General features: G+C 45.3%; 1 protein-coding gene across 1 annotated transcript in view; it reads left to right on the plus strand.

Moving 5' to 3' along the window:
- The first annotated feature begins 2,254 nt into the window (after positions 1-2,254).
- LOC132571864 (zinc finger protein 91-like) overlaps positions 2,255-17,145 on the plus strand; it is a 53,275-nt gene continuing 38,384 nt past the window's right edge. Inside the window, exons 1-5 of the mRNA XM_060238657.1 lie at positions 2,255-2,282; positions 7,580-7,614; positions 11,596-11,725; positions 12,107-12,297; positions 14,078-14,207. Of these exons, the coding sequence (XP_060094640.1) occupies positions 2,255-2,282; positions 7,580-7,614; positions 11,596-11,725; positions 12,107-12,297; positions 14,078-14,207 (514 nt within the window). The remainder of the gene's footprint in view (positions 2,283-7,579; positions 7,615-11,595; positions 11,726-12,106; positions 12,298-14,077; positions 14,208-17,145) is intronic.

Genomic DNA, 17,145 nt, shown 5'->3' on the forward strand with positions numbered 1-17,145 from the left:
CTGGAATGCGAATGTGTGCTAATCTATGAAGAACCCAAAACTGACTAAAAATAATTGACTAAATAAGATTTGAAGATCTCCTTGCAATTGGTTGTGTTCTACCACTATAGTGAGAATAAATCTGGCATAGAAGTTTTGTCTGCCTTGTACATTTCCAGATCTCCAGGGAAGACACCTCTAAAGCTGAATGACTGGCAGAAGTAATCCTTTTGCTGCCCCCTACTGTTGTTTCTGGTTGATACATTCTGAAAATCTTTTCTATCCTATATCCTATCCTATATATGAAAGCCCTTTCGTGGTGGTGAAATAGAGCGCCCTGATTGGTTGGGACTGTGCTACATCAGCCTTTGGCCCATCAAACCATCAATGAAGTTCTGTTGCATTCCATTGGCTGAGGGTGGGAGGAGGATTAGGGAAACAGCGTCAGAAAGCCTTCTTCCAATTGGCTGAGGGCTCCTGGATCTTCCTGGTAAGTGTGTAAAAGGAAGAGAAGCGAGCAGAGCCCCTCTGTTTGTTTGGAGCTGCTCTACTTTTATTTTCCTGTGAGTCTTAAAAAGTTGGTTGAAATATAGCAGATGGTTCTGGTTCTGGTGAGTAAATTGCTCCAGTGAGTAAATTGTCCCAGTGAGATGACAAAAGTGTGTGCTTGCAAACAGTGTTCTCTCTAAGCTGTGGAGTCTTTTGAACAAAAATTCTATTTTGTGAGCTACTGGCATTAAAGTTGTGAGCTATTGCATAAATTAGTTTGCTCTGGGGCCATTTTCCTGAGCTAAGACAAAAAATGTGTGAACTGGAGGCTAAAAAACTGTGAGCTAGCTCACACTAACTCAGCTTAGAGGGAACTCTGCTTGCAAACTATGCTTATTTGGCTGCTTTGTGAGAGAGAGTGTTCACTTTCATTTATTGGAAGTGCAGTCAGCTGCTGGGGAACAAGAAAATAAAGACTATGTTCAGGGGAATGGCACTGTTGTGTTATTATTTTTTAGGGGGAGACAGGGAATGGGAAAGTCTCCTGATCCACTCCAAAAGTCTCCTGACTCCACCCCCAAGGTCCCCAGATATTTCTTGAATTGGGCCTGGCAACCCTACCTTGGATGTTTTGGGAAAGTACACCTAAAGACAACTTTATGGTGGGAATAAGTTTGAATGAACTTTGGCCAGGAGAAAATACAAGCGGGAGAAATGGCGCTTGAATGTAACTATTATGTAATTGCATTTAAGTAGCCGTTGATCCTTAGTTCCGATAAGAGCCTTGTCATGTGAAGTAGCTCTCACTTTCAGCTTAAATAAACTTTGTTTCATCAGAAAAATTTGTTTGACTGACACCTCGCTAAAGTTGACTGGAGAAGCCATATAAATGCTTAAAGTGTGGAAGAAGTTTCTCTGAGAAAGGTAGCTTAACTGCATATGAAAAGGTTTACACAGTGGGGAAATAAATTCCTGGAGTGTAGAAAGAGCATCCATTGCAGTAGTGAACGCAGGGCTTTTTTGTAGCAGGAACTTCTTTGCATATTAGGTCACACACCCCCAGCGCCGGCCCAAGGGCATGTGAACACCAGGCAGGCGCCCCTTCACTGCCACCCCCCCCCTCCCCGGGTGCCAAGGCCCGGTGCCTCCTTCCCTTTGCCTCCTCCCCCACATGATCACAGCATTTCTGGAACCAGAAGGGAAGGGGAGCCAAACCCTCTCCAGCACCGTCTTTCTAAAGATAAGATGCACGTCGTGTTAAGGCCAGCAGGGTCCAGGCGCAGCGCACTGTGATCATGAGGGGGGAAGTCAAAGGGAAGGGAAAGGAGGGGCAGGCAGCGGGAGTGGGCAGAGGAGGCAGGCAAAGTAGGTGCTTGCCTGGGGCCCCGGGAGGGGAGGGAGCCCAATCTGGTGCCCCCACCCTCCTGGTGCCCTAGGCAACCGCCTAGTTTGCCTAGTGTTTGAGCTGGCCCCGCACACCCCTGATGTAGCCAATCCTCCAAGACCTTACAGGGCTCTTAATACAGGGCTTACTATAAGCTCCAGGAGGATTGGCTACATCAGGGGTGTGTGGCCTCATATGCAAAGGAGCCCCTGCTACAAAAAAAAGTCCCTGAGTGAACTAGGAAAAGGAAAGGTCCCCTGTGCAAGCACCAGTCGTTTCCGACTCTGGGGTGACGCTGCTTTCACAACGTTTTCACGGCAGACTTTTTACGGGGTGATTTGCCATTGCCTTCCCCAGTCATCTACTAACAGCACATCAAAAGATTCACATAGGGTAAAAGCCATGCGAATGCTTGGAGTGCGAAAAGCGGGTAAGTCACAGTTCAAGCCTTACCTTATACCACCAGATTCATACGGGAAGAGCCTCTGGATCGTATAGGGTTGCCAAGTCCAATTCAAGAAATATCTGGGGACTTTGGGGGTGGAGCCAGGAGACATTGGGGTGAAGCCAGGAGCAAGGGTGTGACAAGCATAATTGAACTCCAAAGAGACTTTTGGCCATCACATTTCAAGGGACCGCACATCTTTTAAATCCTTCCATAGGAAATAATGAAGGATAGGAGCACCTTCTTTGGGGGCTCATAGAATTGAACCCCCTTGTCCAATCTTTTTGAAACTTAGGGATTATTTTGAGGAGAGCCACTGGATACTATACTGAACATTTGGTGCCTCTACCTCAAAAAACAGGGCCCCCAGAGCCCCAGATATCTGTGGATAAATTCTCCATTATTTTCTATGGGAATTAGTCTCCTTAGGAATCATGAGTGCCCAGCAGACTTTTCCCTCCCCTTTCCCCACTTTCTGATTACCCTGAAGCGGGGGGAGGGCCTCCAAACCAGGGGATCTGTTGGGTTTCTGATGCAATTTCACTTCCTGTTGTCATGAGTTAATGAAGTGTTTGCATATGCATGCTGATGTTTAGCAAGTGAGTAGGTAGAGCCAAAGAGAATGTGTGCACGTACTTCCCGCCAAGGCTAGGTGTCAACATGCATAGTGACCGCTGAGGGAGAGCCCTAATAGGCTAATCCATATATTTGGGTGATGGTCTAAGGGAAACCATTTGGTCAGTTTTATTGCCCTTTGTGTTAAGCCCTTGGATCTCCACAGCAGTTGAAGTTAAGACTCGAGAGAGTCGAGATGTAGCCTAGAAGCTAGAGAGGATATTGAATCCTTCTTTGTTTTCTAGAAATCCCAGTCAACCTTTTCCTCATTAGTAAAGTAAACTACTTTGTTTCTTAAGCTAAACCGTGTGCCTGGCTGTTATTCGTGGTTCTCTCCACGTTACTCTGCTAATGGTATATCTAAACCCCAGCAGGATCCCCTGCCCCCACCTGGGGATTGGCCACCCTAGGGTCATAGTTAGCATGTAGAAAACCAGTTCAAGCGGCTGACCTTGCCAGCAAGTAGCCGCCAAGGCAGATGGCATCAGAAAAGGTTTTTCCACTCTGTTCCAGCTAACTTCAGCGTCCTCTGACTTTGTTTGGGGTTTGACCGCCCAGTGACAGATACTTGTCACTGCGATCCACTCAGACCTTCTGATTAACTGACATAGTTCAGCTAAGAATCTGGTATGGAAGGGGGAACGGAGAACTTGCTTGCACTCTGTTAAATTCCATGAATCCTGCCGAAGGGTTGACTGAGGAGGTCACAACGTTATGGCCCGCAGTTTTCAGTAAGTAAGGTTCATGAGAGTCAGAGTTCCCTTTTCCTTCGCTATTTCTCCCGACACCTCATTGCTGCTAAGAAGACACTTGAATTTTGCTCCAGGACTCTTTGCTTCAAGAACCAACTGCACTGGGTTGAGCCTCTCATAAAAGGTGGCTAGTTTTAGCTTTACTGTTTTTGTCCATTTTCCTGCCGCCACTGATTAATATGCCTTTTTTATAACTTTTGCTGAATTACTTCAGTAAAACCTCCCCCCCCCCCCTTTATTGTGTGCTTATTTACATGTCTGCCCGCATTGAGTGTAGTTTGGAACTGCCCTGGACGAGAGCCGTCACTGTCCCCATTTCTCTTCTTTCTGTCCATCTCCCTAGGGCCAGACTAACAATTAGGCCAAGGAGAGCCCCCATGCCTTTAGGGGCCCCGGGCCAGCTTTCCCTCTCCCCCCTCCAGTCTCCTCCCTGCTTGCAGCCCTCAGAGCGTGCACACGCAGCCAGCAACTATATAGTCATATAGAGGATGGTGTGGAATTGTTTTCTCTGGCCCCGGAAGGTAGGACCAGAACTAATGGGTTGAAATTAAATCAAAAGAGCTTCTGGCTCAACATTAGGAAGAACTTCCTGACCGTTAGAGCGATTCCTCAGTGGAACAGGCTTCCTCGAGAGGTGGTGGGCTCTCCTTCCTTGGAGGTTTTTAAACAGAGGTTAGATGGCCATCTGACAGCGATGAAGATCCTGTGAATTTGGGGTAGGTATTTGTGGGTTTCCTGCATTGTGCAGGGGGTTGGACTAGATGACCCTGGAGGTCCCTTCCAACTCTATGATTCTGTGATTCTAACTGAGCCACTCTTTGCCCTATTTGCCTGATGAGGCTGCTGCTTGCGTCATCACCAAGTTTGCCTCTCTCCACCTCTCCCCCAAAGCTTTGTCAAAGGGGCTTTTGAGAAGGCGCCTGCAGGCTGCAGTGGGGGCCATGGGTGGTGGGGTGGGAGCTCTGACTTTGAGATAATTTGTAAGGGGGGCCCCAAGATTTTGGCTGCCTAGGGGCCTCCACAGGGTTTAATCTGGCACTGCCTTGTAGACACTAGTCTACAATAGCCATGCTTTCAACCAATACAGACTCAACACTTTAAAGGAGCACAGTATCAAAATACTGAAATCATACACTCCATAAATTACCGTGGAAGAAACACAAATTCAACAGTTGTATTCGTATAAATATATTACACCACATGGTTATAGCTAACATCAGGGCTTTTTTGGTAGAAAAACCCCCAGCAGGAACTCATTTGCATATTAGGCCACACCCCCTTATGGCACACGGGGCTTTTGTAAAAAAAGCCCAGCAGGAATTTATTTGCATATTAGGCCACACCCCCTGACACCATACCAGCCAGTACTGCATTCCTGTGTGTTCCTGCTCAAAAAAAGCCCTGTCTATCATAAATTACTAATCCAATGGAAGAAGTCTAGGTTGTTTCATGCCCATTCTGGCCTGTACTGGGTTGTTCCGGAGGCATTTTGGCTTGGAATGGGTTAATAAAGATGTGAGAGTTCCATTTTTACCTTTCCAAAATTTCTATTCTCAAGTGTCTGTAATGCATCCCAGTGTTTTTTGTGTCACTCTAGGTTGTTTAATGCCTGTTCCAGGGTGTTCTGGGCTGTTTCAGCTTTTACCCTGTCCCCTCTTCCTTCCTCGAGGGCCGATTAGAGATCAGGGAGGGCCGGTTCTGGCCTGCGGCCCATACGTTTGACACCTCTGAAGAGAATAATCAGACTTCTGAACTGTAAAATATATACTATTGAAAACTCAGAATGCAAACAAAGACCGTTTGCCTTTAATTGAAAATTACAAGTGTAAATGAAGACTCCCACTTATTCAGAGTAGACTATTTGCCTTCTTTAGTGAACTATGGGTTCTTTGGAATTATTTGTGGACTTTTGAAATAGGGTTGCCAATTCCTAGGTGGGGGCAGGGGATTCCCAAGTTTGGAGGCCCTCCCCCCACTTCAGGGTCAGCAGAAAGTATGTGGTGGGGGAGGGAAATGTCTGCTGGGTACTCCATTATTCCCTGTGGAGACTGATTCTCAAAGGGTGTACTGGAGAATTGATCTGTGGCTATGGGGGGGCTGTTTTTTGAGGAAGAGGCACCAAATTTGTATCATAACCTCCGATGACTCTCCTCAGAACACCGTCCAAGTTTAAAAAAAGATTGATACGAGGGGGTCCAATTCTATGAGCCCGAAAACAAGGTGCCCCTATCCTTCATTATTTCCAATGGAGGAAGGCATTTAAAAGGTGTGCTGTCCCTTTAAATCCTTTGGAGTTCAATTCTGCTTGTCACAACCTTGCTGCTTGCTCCACCCCAATGTCTTCTGGCTGCACCCCCAAAGTCCCCAGAAATTTCTTGAATTGGACTTGGCAACCCTAAACAACAGGTGTATGCGCTCTGTATATTTACAAAATAGAATCTAAACCGTGTATAAAGCATATAAGCATTTATCAGTTATTTTGTGTTCACGGTTACAATTCTGTTGTTCACAACAACCACCTGGAAGCTGGCAACACTACCACACAGCCATTTCTGTTCTTCATAGAGATGTGGCCTGGAAAAAAACCGAAAAAACCCCTTCCCCCCCCCCCATTTTTTCCTAAAGCCTTTTTTGTTTTTTTCTGAAAAATTGGAAAAATTGAAAAAAAAGAAAAGAACTTGATTATGGACTGTTTTATTTTATCATGATAAAAATATTTTAAGACAAGGTGTTCAAATATTTCCCAAATAATTTCTAAAAAATATATGTGGTATCAGATTATTCCAATTTCTGTGCACTGAGGACAGGCAAGTCCTAGGTCGTGCCCATTCATTGAAACTTAGTCCTACACTCCCTTCTATACACCTCCCCCCTCTTTTTATGAGAATGAGTTGTTTATTTTTATTTAATACTGTGGAGAGAAAATATGAATAATGGTTATGTCTGGATTTTTAAAAATTGTTTTGTGGAGGTTTTTTGTCTGTTCCACATAAACTAGTAAACAGTTCAGGAAAGTGTTGCTCCATTTGTTACAATTACAAATAAATATTATTTAAAAAGTAAATTCTGTTTGTAATAACTGTTTGGATACACTATATTTTTAATATGCTAGTTGTGATAATTTCATGCCAAGTAAAATTGTCCATAGTCATATTTTATGTTCCTAAAGCAAACCACCCCGTAAAAAGTCTGCCATGAAAACATTGCTAACGTCACCCCAGAGTCGGAAATGACTGGTGTTTGCACATAAGAGAAGCCATGTTGGATCAGGCCAATGGCCCATCCAGTCCAACAGTGTCACACGGTGGCAAAAAAAAAATTATATATATATACACACTGTGGCTAATAGCCATTGATGGACCTCTGCTCCATATTTTTATCTAACCCCCTCTTGAAGCAGGCTATGCTTGTAGCCACCACCACCTACTGTGGCAGTGAATTCCACATGTTAATCACCCTTTGGGTGAAGAAGTACTTTCTTTCATCCGTTTTAACCTGACTGCTCAGCAATTTCATCGAATGCCCACAAGTTCTTGTATTGTGAGAAAGGAAGAAAAGTACGTACTTCTTTCTCTACTTTCTCCATCCCATGCATAATTTTGTAAACCTCTATCATGTCACCCCGCAGCTGAAGTTTCTCCAAGCTAAAGAGCCCCAAGTGTTTCAACCTTTCTTCATAGAGAAAGTGTTCCAACCCTTTAATCATTCTAGTTGCCCTTTTCTGCCTTCACTTTTTAAGGTACCAGAATGACTTTCAACCTGGAAAAGAAAAAAGAAGTGCTAATGTAGCTTTTTTTTTTCAATTTTCCCGAAAATTTCAGTTTTTTCCTGGAAAAAACCGGTTTTTTTCCCCGAGTTTAAAATTTCCGGAAATTTTACATCTTTAGTTCTTCTATGTTGGTCTGGTTGTTGCAGGAAACTACATTTCCCAACAGGCGTTTCGAGCACGGGTAAGGTCAACCATGCCTTTTCCGACCATTGAAGGGAGGGGGGGGGAGGTTTTCCATTGAACAAGGAAAAGAAACGTGGAGGGATGGAGTTCAGCAACGCCTCTCCGCTTTCTCTTTTCCCCCGGCTGGGGGGACAATGGGGCTTTTGCACGGCTGCAAGGAAAGTGAGTTGAGGGTTTCCCAAAACAGGACCTGGGAGGGGAGAGAAAAGACGTTTGCATGGGGGACAGGAAGAGGTCGGAGCAGCAGAAGATAGAGGTTTCCCCGGGCAAGATCTCTGCGAGGGGGGGGGTGCCCCCTTCTTTTTCCACCCACTAGGATGTGTTCCCTGCAACCAGCCTGGGCCTGTTATGTTATTAAAACCTAGATCAGGGGTGGCCAAACTGTGGCTTGGGAGCCATATGTGGCTCTTTCATACATATTGTGTGGCTCTCAAAGACTCCACCACCCCACTGGCTGGGATGGAGAAGGCATTTGCCAGTGGCGTGGAGAATGCATTTAAAGTTAACGTTGCTTTTGTTCCACCTCTCCTTCCCCCATCTATTTGCCTTGCATTCTTCCACATCTAACTTCCTCCCCCATCTATTTTCCTTCCTTCCCTCAAACATCTGATGTTCACATCTTGCGGCTCTCCAATATCTGATATTTATTCTTTGTGGTGCTTACGTTGTGCAAATTTGGCCACCCCTGACCTAGATGGACCCCCAGTCGGATCCAGCGGAGTTCATTGTCCGTTCTTCCTGGGATCCCCTTAGTTGGCTGCACTGGCTGTGTTATTTTTTGCACGCCTCCCAGGCTAATCCCTGTTGAGGCGTTTTTGGATACGTTCTGCTCTTGTGATGCCATCTTCAATGTAGGTTTCCAATCCCCAAGTAGGGGCAGGGGATCCCCTGGTTTGGAGACCTTTCCCCTGCTTCAGGGTTATCAGAAAGCGGGGCGGGGGGAGGCAATGCCTGCTGGGAACTCCATTATTCCCTGTGGAGAGTGATTCCCATAGGGCATAATGGAGAATTGATCTGCAGGTATCTGGGGCTGTATGGGAGCTGTTTTTTGAGGTAGAGGCACCAATTTTGCAGCATAACATCCAATGCCTCTCATCAAAACGCCCTCCACGTTTCAAAAGGATTGGACCAGGGGGTCCAATTTTATCAGCCCCCAAATAAAGGTGCCCCATCCTTCATTTTTTCTAATGGAGGGAAGATGCTTAAAAGGTGTGCGGTCCCTTTAAATGTGACAGCCAGAACTCCCCTTGGAGTTCAATTGTGCTTGTCACAACCTTTTTCCTGGCTCCACCACCAATGTCTCCTGGCTCCGGCCCTGTAGTTAAGAGTCACAGATGGGGGGGCCGTAGGAGGGGGGACCATGGGGGTGAGAGCAAGAAGCTGGAGAGGGTGGGGGCCGCCCCTCTCTCTCCCTCCTCCAGTGTGATTTAAATTGCATGTAAGCGCCGATTCCCCTTCTATCTTTCCTGGAGCTCAGCCTGCAGTGACCAACTTCCAATTCTGAAGTTCAAAGGAAGGCTGATTTGTATCTCTGTGCTCCCTTGTCATTTCCCTGCTTTCCTGTGCCCTTCCCCAACCAGGAGCAGCAGGGAACGTGTGCGGCTTGTACACACTGGCTGGGGAGACATGTCCTGGCTGCCCTCCTCCCTCCCTCCCCCCCTCCCCCCAAAGGACTCTAGCTGCCCTTGCAGCCTGTGCAGTCTAGGGGCCTCTCCTCCCACCCCCCAAGAACTTACCATTCAAGCTCATGGTGATGAAAAAAGGAAGCACATGGAGCCCCCAGCTCTTCATGGTGACACTAAGGGCTGCTGGGAGCAAGGGGTGGGGCTGGCTGCCCACCTACCCACCCAGCTTTTGGAATCTGCCCACCCACCCAACTCTGCTCAGAGTGCTTCAGAGGAGAGCTACCTGCTTTGTGTGCTGAGGTGACTGGGATGAGGGGTCCCGAGGGTGAGGGGGGAGCCAAGGCTTGGGGAGGGGGCCCATAAAATCCACAAGGAGGCTGGGCCTTCTGGGCCCCAGAGGGTGCTACAGGCCTGCCAGACTCCGCCCCCAAAATCCCCAGATATTTCTTGAATTGGACTTGGCAACCCTTCATTGTAGACTTGCTTTCTCTGGCGTGCCATCCCAGCCAGCGTCATCCTCAAGAGAAGATGTCTGAACGGAAAAAGTGTCCTAAAGTTTCTTTTCTGAAGGAGGGAATCCAACTCCGCCCTCCCTCTCTGCGCTGCCTCCAGCCTCCTGGCTTCTCTGGAGTAAACCATCCTTTCCACTGCAAAATACAAGAGGGGTTTTCTGTTGTTAATCGGGAAAGGTCTCTGAGGCAGCCCTTTTGGGCTGGAGGTTCTCTCGCCTGCCAAACCCTGAAGATTGCCCAGCTTGGAATGAGCTGGCCTGGAGTTTGTTAGGAAAAATATAGAAACAGATATATGCTGAGCTTTATTTGGCCGGTTTATTTTTATAGAGCTGCAGGCCTTGAATTTAGCAGGAGCTCACAGGAGCACAGCTCCTGAACCTTTCTGATGTCCACTTCCTCCCCACCTACCTACCTTGTCTGTTGAGTAGCAGGTACAGCTGCATAACAATCCCTAGATGAGCGCCACCACCTGTTATTCTAAAAATGACCCCTGAAGAGCTGGATGTAAACCTTAAAGTAACATGAACTGCCTCTGCCCCCCCAAAATCAAGATGTTAATCAGTGTTCCCTCTAAGCTGAGTTAGCGTGAGCTAGCTCACAGATTTTTAGCCTCCAGTTCACGCATTTTTTGTCTTAGCTCAGGAAGGATGACCCCAAAGCACACTTAATTGATGCAGCAGCTCACAACTTTAATGCCAGCAGCTCCCAAAGCAGAATTTTTGCTCCCAAGACTCTGCAGCATAGAGGGAACATTGATGTTAATATGTTTGTGGGGTTAAATGTGAAGTATAGCATAGTATATGCATGGGATGGAGAAGGTTGAGAAAGAAGTACTTTTCTCCCTTTCTCACAATACAAGAACTCGTAGGCGTTCAATGAAATTGCTGAGCAGTCAGGTTGAAACGAAGTACTTCTTCACCCAAAGGGTGATTTACATGTGGAATTCACTGCCACAGGAGGTGGTGGCGGCTTCAAGCATAGACAGCTTCAAGAGGGGGGTTAGATAAAAATATGGAGCAGAGGTCCATCAGTAGCTATTAGCTACAGTGTATCTAGATGTGTGTGTGTGTATATCCTCAGGAAGGATGACCCCAGAGCACGCTAATTGATGCAGGAGCTCACAACTTTAATGCCAGGAGCTCACAAAGTAGAATTTTTGCTCACAAGATTCTGCTGCTTAGAGGGAACATCGGTGGGGAAGTGGGTAATGGGACCAGATGCTCTACATCAGAGCCGATAAAGCAAAAGGGGTCGTCTTCAAAAAGGAAGTGGTTGCTTTGCAAAGCTCGGGAGACATCTGGGCATTTGTAAATGAGGACAAAATAAGTGCATGTTTGGTGAACATGCTTATATAGATATAAAGGAAGCTTCTACTTTGTAGACACCTGTGCACGTCTAGAAGTTGTTTACGTCAGTCTCTGAAAAGCTGATGCCTTTGTGCTTGGGTGCAGTCCTTGGGTTTTGCTGCCAGGGTCTCTCTTGTTGCAATAAAGTGGTTTCTACTTCTGGAATCTCCCAGGTGTGCTCATCAGTGGGCATTGGCACACCAGACACTAAGGGCCCATTTGGCTAACACAGTCAATTGAGGGGTTTTATCAAGAAAAGCCCCAGTTTTAACAGACAGGCTGACTGACCTTTATTGGCGTATCAAAGATAAAAAGTGCATTAAAAAAAAAAAAAGCCTCAGTTTTGTGTGATTTTTCTGAACTTACATTTCTTCGAGACTTTCAGTTTGTTGTATTGCATTGTTTTAATCAATGGTGTGGGCAATGGTGTCTTTCTTTCCTTTGAAGCTCAGACTGAGGAATAGATGTTCAACTGGACCATTTTTTACCCTTTCAGAGATCCCCAGTGTCCTTTGAGGAGGTAGCCGTGTCCTTCACGGAGGAGGAATGGGCTCTGCTGGATGGAAGACAAAGAAAAGTCTTCTGGGAAGTGACAGAGGAAAATTATGAGACCGTGGCCTCTCTATGTAAGGCTCTTTCCACACTTTTATGGTAAACGCAGAAGAGAAGGGAGGGGGTGGCATCTTCGTTTGGCCCTCGTATTTATGAACACAGTTGGACACTTTCCTTTTACGTCTTGTGGTATAAGGCTTCCCCTCAGTTCCCAGAACTCTTAGGGTAGCAAGTGGAAATGCTATGGATTGCTGTTCTGAGGAAAGTTTTGTATTGAGCCTGAAGAGGACAGAGGTCACTGAAGCAGGGGGGTTGATTAAAGAAGTAAGATTATTTATTATTCATATACACAAGAGGCTCCCCCCCGACAAAAAAAGCAGAGCAAAGAAACCTTCTGTTCCACGTTTCAAAATAGTTAAGCTTTTAAAACTTTCTTTTGGGTGTTTCTGCTGCAGGGGACTACATTTCACAGAAGGACTTGCAAGCACCAGAGACTTCAGTCCTGTGCTTTCTAGGTGTTGAGGGGGTGTTTTTACCTCGAGAAGGAGAAGGAACTGTATGGGATATGAAGTTCTACCGGGCGCCTCTTTTTTCTTGTTTCCCTCCACTGGAGGGAGAATTTGGCTTGTGCACGTCTTCAGGAAAGGTGAGTTTAGGATTTCATCATCAGCTCCTGGGGACTAAGAGGGGAGGGAGAGAAAGCATGTGTGAAGGGGAGTGGAGGAGGAAGAGGGAGAATTGAGTTAGAGGCTTCTGGGTCAGACCTCTGCAGAGGGGATGGAGGTGGGGACTTGTATTTTCACTCACATGGATGTGTTTTCTAAAACCATCCTGGGCTTCTTTTTATTCTTGTCAGCTAGACAGACCCCTCTCTGATCCAGGACGGTTCATTGTCTTTCCCTACTGGCTCCCATAGCTCGCTGCACTTGCAGTCTTGTTTGTTGTGTTCTCCATGGGCTAACCCTCAAAGACATATTTGGCCATATTTTGCTCCTAGGATGGAAGTATTTGTTTTAATAAAGACAACTTTTGTTGAAACTTTTATCATTGAGTACAAACCAACAAAGGAAGAAAAACTAAATAAATAAATAAATAAAAATCCTAACCCAAACATAGTAGCCTTCCATTCGAGGTAAACTGTATACAACATAAGCTGTTATCCAATATACTTATCCACAGTACATTAATATAATTCAAGATCAGCATATTTGAGTGGTATTTTATAGTCTTCTGGACAAATAGAATTAACATATTCAAAAAATACAAACCATTTTTCAACAAAATTATCCATTTCAGGATTTTCCATCAGTAATATCTGAGTAGCCAGCTTGTCTTTTATCACTAAGTCCCATACCTCTAGATCCCCGTGGCGCAGAGTGTTAAAGCTGCAGAGCTGCAGTCCTAAGCTCTGCTCATGACCTGAGTTCGATCCCCAGCAGAAACTGGGTTTTCAGGTAGCCGGCTCGAGGTTGACTCAGCCTTCCATCCTTCCGAGGTCGGTCAAATGAGTACCCAGCTTACTGGGCGGGGGCGGGAAGTGTAGATGACTGGGGAAGGCAATGGCAAACCACCCCGTAAAAAGTCTGCCGTGAAAATGTTGTTAAAGCCAAAACTTTCCCTCAGAACATAATTGCTGCATATTCATGGGGTTTAACTTGCAAGGCAGTATAATTTCTGCTAAACATATGAACCCCAGAGATCGCTGTAATCAGCAATCAGCCACATAACACCTTCTGATCAGCCCTGGCCCCAGCCTGGTGGAATCAGCTCCCTACAGAGATCCAGGCCCTACCTGACTTGTTACCATTCCAAAGGACCTGTAAGATGGAGCTATTCGGCTAGACCTTTGGTTGAGGCAGCGGGCATCCTTTCTCCATTTGTCTGCTTAGCCTCCCCTGTTGTGACTTATTATTACTCTTGTTACCACCTGATTATTATACCTTTTGGGCCGATATCTGTTTTAATCTGTAGACTATGCCCTCATCGCCTATCTTGTATTCTACTGTATTGTTCTGGTTTTTTTTTTATGTTACTGCATTGTTGGTTTTATTCTGTTGGGTTTTAATTCATGTTATTCATGTTGTGATTTACCCCGAGCCCGTTTATGGGAAAGGGCAGAATATAAGCCTGCAAAAATAAAATTAAAAAATGAATTAAATAAACAGTTTATTTCCCCTTCCACATTCAATTGGTCTCAACCAAGAGAAGCCCAATTCTTTGTTAGCGGCTGAATTTATATATTTTGGAGAGTTTCAGTATATTAGACTTGTCAGAGGCTGAAAAAGAAGCCCATGCAATTTTCCTTATCATCAGTTTGACCTGTTGCATTCCTTAATCAGCTGACTGGCCAGTGGAATCCTCCTTGCTTTCTTGAATAGTCGTGGACAAGAATTGATGATCCTCTGGGCCATATTTTCCTCTTTCAGAGATCACCCATGTCTTTTGACGAGGTAGCCATTTCCTTCACGGCAGAGGAATGGGCTCTTCTGGATGCAGGCCAGAGAAAACTCTACTGGGATGTTACGGAGGAAAATTACGAGACTGTGGCCTCTCTGGGTAAGGATTTTTCCCCTTCTGTAATGATCCTGGAAGGAGAAGGTGGTGTCTTCCTCTGACCCTCTTTGATTAAAGGGCGCACTTTCATTGGTCAGAAGGAAAGAACGGAGCTCCCACACTTGGGAAGCTCAAAGCCCCTGAGAAAGAAAGCATAAAGAACTATAAACTATATTTTAAGAGTGCTTTAAATATTATGAGAGAAAACTGAGTCAAGTCAAATTTCACCCACACTTTTCCACTATATCGGTAGACCTATCCTCTGATGAACAAGTCTGCCTGCCCCTTTCCACTATATTGGTAGACCTGGCCTCTGGAAAACAGTTCTACCGGCCCCTTTTCACTACATTGGTAGTACTAGCCTCTGGAGAATAGGTCTAGCTTTGCTCTGTATTGGTAGACTTGGCCTCATACTGTTGCTCTGTGCTGAGCCTCAGAAAACATACCTCCACTTTGGTGTGTGTGTGGGGGAAGGCTCTTGCAATCTTCTTCTTTTTTTTTTAAGTTAAATATGACCACCAGCGTGACAGGTCAGGTATAACAGAGGAGGAACAATCACTGTCAGAACCAGGGCACACTTTGTAGCAGGAGCTCCTTTGCATATTAGGCCACACGCCCCTGATGTAGCCAATACTCCAAGAGCTTACCGTAGCCCTGTAAGAAGAGCCCTGTAAACTCTTGGAAGATTAGCTATATCAGGGGTGTGTGGTCTGATATGCAAAGGAGCTCCTGCTACAAAGTGAGCCCTGGTAGGAACCCTGCCTAATCTAACAAACAGGAAGTTGCTTAAATGTTATCTGCCTGCCCAAAGTAGTTATTTGTTCAACTATCTATATCCCACTTTTCCTTGTGATTTGTGACTCAAGGCTGCTTATCATTCATACTGAAAAGCATAACAGGGGTGTGCCAAAAAAAAAAAAATCTCTCCCCCCAGCTCCACTTTAGCTTATGGGGACCATGTTAGTCAGTGAGCCCTATGGGCTATAATGGGAAATCAATCTGGGGTATCTGGGATGTGGAGTTGGGACTTTTTGAGATAGAGGAACCAAATTTGCAGCATAGCTGCTGATGCCTCTCTTCAAAAACTTCCCAAAGATTCAAAAAGATTGGACCAGGAGGTCAAATTCTGTGGGCCCCAGAACAGTGCCGCCATCTTTCATTGTTTCCAATGCTTCCTTTTAGGGGAGAAGTGGAAATTTCTGAGCTGGCTGTTAAAATTTTGTGCACCAGCACCCCCTAGCATAGTATAGAGGGAACGATGGTTATAACTCCACAGTGTCCTTTCCCCCTAGATTTGTCTGGAAGCTGTGTTATTTTCCAGTTGTAGAAATGTCTATTTTGCCTCTCCATTTTCCCCGCCTCTGAATTCAAGTGGTTCCATGTTTTATTCCTTCCATATTATTAAAAAAAATCAGTAAAATTCAAGTTTAAAAAAAACCATTTTGTTTAAAATTCTGGTTTACTTGTTCCCCAAATCAACACTGGTTAAAATATTAAATTTAATGCAACCTGAAGAGCAAGTGTCTGCAAAACAAGAAAGAAACCCCCTCCCTGTTGTTTTAGTCACGATTTCTCTGTTTCCAAGATATCCAAGAACTCGGCTAATAATCCTGAAGGTTTTTCCAGGCCCCAGGGTCTCATTATAAAAAGTACTAGTCACTGCTAAGTTTGATAACTGGTATTTGTACCTTTTTCTTCTTATTGGATTGCTGTTTCTCTTTTGCAGTGGGAGAAATGAGGGGAATGGTGAGGGAGAAGGACTCAGGAAGGAGCCTTGTGGGAAAAGACTACAGTCTGCAGGCAGAAGTTGGACAACTCAGAAGGAAAAGCGAAACAAGAGAGAAGAAAAGGAAGGATTTGGTTGCTTTTCAGGGCAGAGATAAACCTGAGGTCTCAGCCCAAGATGAACCAGGAAGGAGGAGGAGAAGGCCTAATGGTGCTGTAAATCCGGAAGGGTTCAGAAGCAGATTTGGTGTTAAAGCATATGAGAATGTTACAGAATGCTGGAAAGGGTATAAATGCTTGGAATGTGGGAGGAGTTTCCAGTGGAGATCTGCATTAACTCACCATCAAAAGATTCACACAGGGGAGAAGCCGTATAAATGCCTAGAGTGTGGAAAGTCCTTCTCTCAGAATGGCAACCTAACTAGCCATCAAAAGGTTCACACAGGGGAGAAGCCATATAAATGCTTGGAGTGTGGAAAGTGCTTCTCTCAGAATTGGAGCCTAACTGTGCACCAAAGGAATCATTCAGGGGAGAAGCCATATAAATGCTTGGAGTGTGGAAAGTGCTTCTCTATAAATGGCAGCCTAAATCAACATCAAAAGAGTCACACAGGGGAGAAGCCATATAAATGCTTAGAGTGTGGGAAATGCTTTTATCAGAATGGACACCTAAATGCACATCGAAAGATTCATACAGGGGAAAAGCCATATAAATGCTTGGAGTGTGGAAAATGCTTTGCCCGGTATGGTGACCTAACTAAACATCAAAAGGTTCACACAGGGGAGAAGCCACATAAATGCTTTGAGTGCGGAAAGTGCTTCTCTTGCAAAGACAGCCTAAGGCAACATCAAAATATTCATACTGGTGTAAAATTGTATAAATGCTTGGAATGTGGAAAGTCCTTCTGTCACAGTGCAAACTTAACTGCACATCAAAAGAGACACACAGGACAGAAGCCCTATAAATGCTTGGAGTGTGGAAAGTGTTTCTCTGCAAGTAACCACCTGAATAGACATCAAAAGGTTCATACAGGAGAGAAGCCCTATAAATGCTTGGAGTGTGGAAAGTGCTTTTCTGGTAGAGATACCCTAAGTGGACATCAAAAGATTCACAGAGGAGAGAAGCCATTTAAATGCATGGAGTGTGGAAAGCGCTTCTCTCGAAGTCAAAACCTAAGTGCACATCAAAAGAGGCATACAGGAGAGAAGCCATACA

The sequence above is a fragment of the Heteronotia binoei genome, chromosome 5 (assembly GCF_032191835.1).
Source record: "Heteronotia binoei isolate CCM8104 ecotype False Entrance Well chromosome 5, APGP_CSIRO_Hbin_v1, whole genome shotgun sequence".
Lineage (NCBI taxonomy): Eukaryota > Metazoa > Chordata > Lepidosauria > Squamata > Gekkonidae > Heteronotia > Heteronotia binoei.